At 42.4% G+C, this 6,955-nt stretch overlaps 1 protein-coding gene across 2 annotated transcripts in view; it reads right to left on the bottom strand.

The window, feature by feature from the left end:
* The window catches only part of PIP5K1A (phosphatidylinositol-4-phosphate 5-kinase type 1 alpha), a 53,734-nt gene that overhangs the window by 35,653 nt on the left and 11,126 nt on the right, over positions 1–6,955 (bottom strand). For both annotated transcript variants that reach the window (XM_007460260.1, XM_007460259.1), the window contains exon 2: positions 574–605. In XM_007460260.1, the coding sequence (XP_007460322.1) occupies positions 574–605 (32 nt within the window). The remainder of the gene's footprint in view (positions 1–573; positions 606–6,955) is intronic.

The following is a 6,955-nucleotide window of genomic DNA, read 5'->3' as shown; positions in this document are numbered from 1 at the left end:
GCGGCCCCCCCCTGCCAATGCAGGGTTCAAGCCCTGGTCCAGGAAGATCCTGCGTGCCGTGGAACAACTGGGCCCGTGCGCCACGACTGCTGAGCCTGCCCTCTGGAGCCCGTGAGCCACAACTGCTGAGCCTGCCCTCTGGAGCCCGTGAGCCACAACTGCTGAGCCTGCGTGCTAAAACTGCTGAGGCCTCCACGCCTGGAGCCCGTGCTCTGCGACGGAAGAGCCTACCACGTTGAGAAGCCCACGCACTGCAGCAAGGAGTGGCCCCCACTCGCTGCAACTAGAGAGAGCCTGCGCGCAGCAACGAAGACCCAACAGATCCAAAAATAAATAAATAAAATAAGTAAATTTAAAACATTTTTTAAAAGTTCAATAAATCTGAGCTATTATTAATATTCATAATAAACTGTGACAAAAGTAGAGTTGTATAATTACTAGCCTACCAAAGAGATGTGAGAACCCTATCTAGATTCCAAGACCCAAGTAGGGGGAAAATAAGGATGTTATAAACAGGTATCCTTCTATCCCAAAATTAAGGTTTTAGAACCACTGTATCAATATAAAACTCACCTCAGATGCCATGGGTCTCTTGATTCCAGATGCTGTGGGAAAAAAAAACAAAACAAACACAACCATAAGTGCATACACACACTCACACGATCTCTATCAAGCCCACTGAAACAATCAGGATTTGAGTTACACTAAACCTGACAATGAGCTCTTGCCTCTTGCTCATTGATAACAGATCCTTTTGGATAGGGATTTTAAACATCCCTTCTTTTTCCTCCTCCATACTCACAGAGCCCTTATGCATATTCCATTCTCATTCTAGTCCTTTTTCTTACACAAGTGTTCATATTTTCTCTAGGAAATATATCTGTTCTTGATACATTTAACCATCAGAGCCAGAGGGTCTCATTTGATACCATGGCTGAAAGAGAAAGGGCATAAGAGATACCAAGACTTATTGGACAACCTGGGCTTGATTAATAATTTTTCCTGTAGAGTTAAAAGGGTAGGTACTCTTAGAGCATATCTATGGTGCTTTACACTTCTACTAATTATTTCAGAAAAAAGGTAAAGAGTTGGTCTATGGAAGCTTTATTTACAGTAGCCAAGATATGGAAGCAACCTAAGTGTCCATCAACAATGAATGGATAAAGAAGCTGTGGTGTGTCTGTGTATGTGTGTGTATACATATACATATTTATGCAAATGGAACATTACTCAGTCATAGAAAAGAATGAAATTCTGCCATTTGCAACAACGTGGATGTCTCTAGAGGTTATTATGCTTAGTGAAATAAATCAGAGAAAAACAAATACTCTATGTTATCATTTATATGTGAAATCTAAAAAATAAAACAGATGAATGTGTATAACAAAACAGAAACAGACTCACAGATATAGAAAACTAGTGGTTACCAGTGGGGAGGGAAAAGGGGGGAGGGACAAGCTAAGGGTAGGGGATTAAGAGACACAAACTACTATGTATAAAATAAATAAGCAACAAGGATATATTGTATGGCACAGTGAAATATAGCCATTATTGTGTAATAATTTTAAATGGAGTATTATCTATAAAACTATTGAATAATTACATTGTACATCTAAAACAAATATATTATTATAAATCAACTATTCTTCAATTAAAAAAAAAAGAGTTGATCTATGGAGATGAGGAGGCTAAGGATGGGATAATGCAATGTCAAAAAAATGGAAGAGGGCTTCCCTGGTGGTGCACTGGTTGAGAGTCCGCCTGCCGATGCAGGGGACACGGGTTCGTGCCCCGGTCTGGGAAGATCCCACATGCCGCACAGTGGCTAGGCCTGTGAGCCATGGCCGCTGAGCCTGCGCATCCGGAGCCTGTGCTCTGCAACAGGAAAGGCCACATTAGTGAGAGGCCCGCGTATGGCTAAAAAAAAAAAAAAAAAGGAAGAGCACAGAGTGCAGGCAGAACCTGATTCTACATCCTTCCATCCTCATCTTGATTTCTGCTGTAAAAGCAACAGGAATTTGTTGGTGTGTACTTACTAAATATATAACCAGTGGAGATGTGTAAGATAAGTGTGTAGTTAAATCTCATCAATATTATGACTTTTATCCACTTAAATGTAGAAAAAGATTTCAATAATATGTTTAGAAAGTGACGAAAAGACCATTATCTATAGAAAAATACTCTAAAAGGTTAAATCAATTCTTAAGGGTCTGCGATCCCTATAACTTTCATCCATGATCACACTGGAAACAGGGAGATAGAACTTTCTCCCCTTTATATTGAAGAATGTTGGCCTTTTTTCTTCAAAGACTACTGATATATTACTTTGATGTAGTTCTAAAGAATTCAAAATGAATAAAGATTAGCCATATTAAAGAAAATTAAAAAGAAGAATCCAATTCGGACGAATCCTCAATAATATAATACCTGAGTAGGAAGACCCCAGTTCTGGTCCATATATAAGGTTTAATGGTAAAACAGCAGCAGAGACAAGATGGGCTTAAGGGCAATCAGGTAAAGCTCTAATTACTATTGTTTAAGACCAATGATCAAGGGCCCTAAGAATTTCAGAATATAGCTGGGCTCAGAGGAGAGATTGTGGTAGGCCACAGACTAAGCATTTCTGGTACCAATAAGCAGAGCAGCAAATTTCCTTCCCCATAGTGAGTCAGAGTAGCAAAACTATGGGGAACAGATGGTTTTCATTCCTCTTCCCAAAAAAGGAGGTAAGGGAAATGTCATCTAGCTGTTAGGAAGATGTGCTGCATAAAATGGCCCAGAAAATTAGAAAAACAGCAGATCCCAATAATCTATGCTTTTTGCAGGATGCTTCATCTTCAGTCAGGTCAAGTTCAGGTAGGTGAAAGACCATTTTAGAACTGGAACCCTAAGCTAAAGCTTCCAAGGAACAATAAGCCAGGACGAGTCAGATTTATGATAAAACTGTTACTGACTTAAAACCTTTTAGACAAGAGCCAACATGCTGAGCTATTTAAAAATCAGAAGACCTGTTACATCAGGTAAACTGTTCTCTATATTTAACTAAAAACAGAAGAACCATATTAGGAGGTGTATGTAAAGATTAGATAAGACAAACTAAATCAGGGACTTCCCTGGTGGTCCAGTGGTTAAGAATCCGTCTTGCAGGGCTTCCCTGGTGGTGCAGAGGTTGAGAGTCCGCCTGCCGATGCAGGGGACATGGGTTCATGCCCCGGTCCGGGAAGATCCCACACGCTGCAGAGCAGCTGGGCCCGTGAGCCATGGCCACTGAGCCTGTGCTCCACAACGGGAGAGGCCACAACAGTGAGAGGCCTGGGTGCCGCCATAAAAAAAAAAAAAAAAAAAAAAAGAATCCGTCTTGCAATGCAGGGATGCTGGTTCAATCCCTGGTCAAGGAACTAAGATCCCACATGCCGTGGGGCAACTAAGCCTGTGTGCTGCGACTACTGAGCCCGCACGCTCTGGAGCCAGGGTGCCACAACTAGAGAGAAGCCTGCGCACTGCAATGAAAGATCCTGTGTGCCGCAACTAAGACCCACCCAACACAGCCCAAAAAAGGATAAACTAAATCAAAGTACTTCATGGACTGCGACGTGGTATACAAATATGTTGTCATATGTGAAATTTTTTTTTTTTAAAGAGACCACAGATGGTGCAAGATGGTTCCTTTTTTTTTTTTAATTTTTTTAAAATTTATTTTATTTATTTAGGCTGTGTTGGGTCTTTGTTACTGCGTGCAGGCTTTCTCTCATTGCAGCGAGCAGAGGCTACTCTTCGTCGCGGTGTACATGCTTCTCTTTGTGGTGGCTTCCCGTGTTGCGGAGCACAGGCTCTAGGCATGCAGGCTTCAGCAGTTGTGGCACACAGGCTCAGTAGTTGTAGCTTGCGGGCTCTAGAGCACAGGCGCAGCAGTTGTGGCACACAGGCTTAGTTGCTCCGCAGCATATGGGATCTTCCTGGACCAGGGATCGAACACGTGGCCCCTGCACTGGCGGGCAGATTCTTAACCACTGCGTCACTGCGCCCATATGTGATTTCTAATGCAAGAGTAAAGCTGGGCCCCCAGGAAGGTTTAATGTTCAATTACCTAGACCTATATGAAATTCTAATTAGCACCTCAAAGTTTTTGGCTCCTCCCCAAACCCTCAGCCTCCACCTCCCCCCCAACATAACCTTGTGCAAGTGTACAGGCAACTGTAGAATTAGTAAGTCTCAATAAGGAAATCAGTATGCTTTCAGTTGAGAAGACAACACTGATTCCGGACTCCTTGGTCAGTACCTGGCTTACCCCTTCCTCTTTTACCCCAGAGGAAGGGGTTTGGAGGGAGCTGGCAGAACCAAGAGCCAACATCCAGTCCTAGGCTGACAGTCTCTCCTAGAACACAACCTCTTCTGCATGCAGGGAGTCAATGGACCAAGTTAAACAATGGAGAAAAAAAAGCAGGTAAGTGATTTTCAAGGCAGAGAATAGGTCTGGGGCTTGCTTTTTTTTTTTTTGCGGTACGCGGGCCTCTCACTGTTGCGGCCTCTCCCGTTGTGGAGCACAGGCTCCGGACGCACAGGCTCAGTGGCCATGGCTCACAGGCCCAGCCGCTCCACGGCATGTGGGATCTTCCCGGACCGGGACACGAACCTGCGTCCGCTGCATCGGTAGGCAGACTCTCAACCAATGCGCCACCAGGGAAGCCCGGTCTGGGGCTTTCTTACTCTCTAAAAAGTTCTACTTTGCTACCTTTCCTAGTTTTATCACACAAACACATAGCTCCAGGGCTGCTACACCCTTACAAAGTACCCAGAATGAGGGTGGGAGGACTTCACTCAGTGGAATATGGTGCTAATTACTTAGCTATCTGCAACTGCAAAGCTTGGATTAATCCCAAGAACACTATAGCTGAAGCAGTTGGATGGATACTGGGGTCTAAATAATAATCAGAACAAGTAACACAGGGAGGAGAATTGGGACCCAAGACTTACTCTCTTCCTTGTCTGAAGTTTTGCCCCTAGGGCATAGGTCAGAGCTCCAACCTCCCAAAGAAGAATGGACAGGAATAGAAAAATATCTGGAGAATTTTATCAATGTTGCTGTAACACCCAGCTTGGTCCAGAAGAAACCCAATGAAGAGCAGAGTGATATTTCAGGGAACCAGGTACCATCTGCTAAGGCTTGACCATTTGGCCCAAGGCTCTGCCAATGAGAAACTGCCTACTGAGACTGAAGAGTCACCAGCACTGTACCTGTTCATCTCATAATCGAGCTTTCTCTTCAGAAGGAAGAGGAGGAGCAGAAACAGAGGAAGAGGGGGGAGGTGGACGGAGGGGGGAGGAGAAGTGAGGGAAAAAAAGAGAGAAAAGAAAAGAATACCAACTCAGCATGGCAACACCCGGCTTAGCAATGCCATCCAGCCAATGTTTAAGGAGAACGAGATTCATCCTTATGGATAAGACTAGAATGTTATTCAACAGAAAGTTTGTTTTCTAGCATCTGTGTGAAAAATGATCTCTGATAAGTATATACTATCATCTTATAATCCCCATATCCACGATCCATATGTATCATCCTCTTTTTGGGTGGGGAAACTGAGTATAGGGCAGAGTTCCAATGTTAAATTTCCTCTTCCTCAGGGAAAAACGTTTCCATAGTTTGTTTCCTTCATGACTATGTAACTCCTACTTATTAACAGGCCCTAGACCAAGAAGCATTCTAAACAACCAGCTAATGTTGCTCTACTGGAAGCAAAAAATAAAGCCATGACAAATAGGCTGCATCAGAAAAATAATGGTTCAAATAACTTAATTCTGAGTGGCTCAATAGATGATATAGAGCCAACCATGGTGATTTCAAGCCCTAGTTCCTCTGCAGAAAGATGGAAATGTAAAAGGCCTAGAGGCCATTACCAAGGATCAAGGTACAAAACTGTACTCAATTACATAATTACTAAAAAAAGACTGGCTTGTTGTTCACCAAAAATATTAATAAATAAAAGACCTAAAGGAGCAAGGGTGTACTCACTTTGGGAATTTTTAAAAAATTCTGACCAGAACAGGTTCAATCTGGCTGAAATTTATAGATATTAAGTGAAAGTTGATTTTTAAATAGAACAGTTGAGAACTTAGTTCCTTCAGCCACATATGAACCTACTTGCCCATTTTCAAGCAAACAAATCAATAATTTATATTAAGAAAAAAATCATTCAGCAAGGGCCTTTGAGATTTTAATCTAATTTTATTTATAAGTAAAAGTACAGAGCATAAGGGATGTGCTCAAAATCACAGAGCAAAGGTGGTGACAGAGCCAGAACTGGAACCCATATTCCTAAGCCCCAGTTCAACTCTTTCTTCTAAACTATCTTTTGTTTACAATTTCCTGGCCACTTGGAGTCTAGGTAGGACAAGAAACCAAGGGAACTAGAATACTTTTACAAACTAAATAAATCTCAGAATTGCTAATGGACAACATGAACATATATTTTCTTCCCTTGAGGTATTCCCTTCCCTTCCATTTTCACTGATAAGAGGATTAAGAGCAGAGACCTCCCTTTCAGTTCCTCTCAATGAAATGAATAACACTCTGTTCCTCGAGCAAGTCATCAATGTCACTGGCAAAAACAGTAGGAAAGTATCTTTCATTTCTTTTAGTGAGATTATCCTTGTTCTGAATCAGACAATGCCAGTATTCTAGAGGAGCAGAAGCTATCTTTCAAGTCTGATACTTGAAAGAGCAGTTTCACAGATGTTAAGGTCCTCACTAGCAGTAGAAAGTACCTTTTTGTCTTTGTAATAAGACATGAACAACTTTAGCAGAGAGAGAGAGAAAAAGTTTTTAATTCATCTCAGATTGGAGTTTTCTTTTTGGTGTAAGTGGAACCATGTCTTGCTCTGATTAAAAGCATAAGGGTTGGGCTTCCCTGGTGGCGCAGTGGTTGAGAGTCCGCCTGCCGATGCAGGGGACACGGGT

This window comes from Lipotes vexillifer, unplaced genomic scaffold (assembly GCF_000442215.2).
Source record: "Lipotes vexillifer unplaced genomic scaffold, Lipotes_vexillifer_v1.1 scaffold209, whole genome shotgun sequence".
Taxonomy (NCBI): Eukaryota; Metazoa; Chordata; class Mammalia; order Artiodactyla; family Lipotidae; genus Lipotes; species Lipotes vexillifer.
The sequence above is the reverse complement of the archived record's forward strand: the minus strand, read 5'-3'. Positions and strand labels throughout refer to the sequence as shown.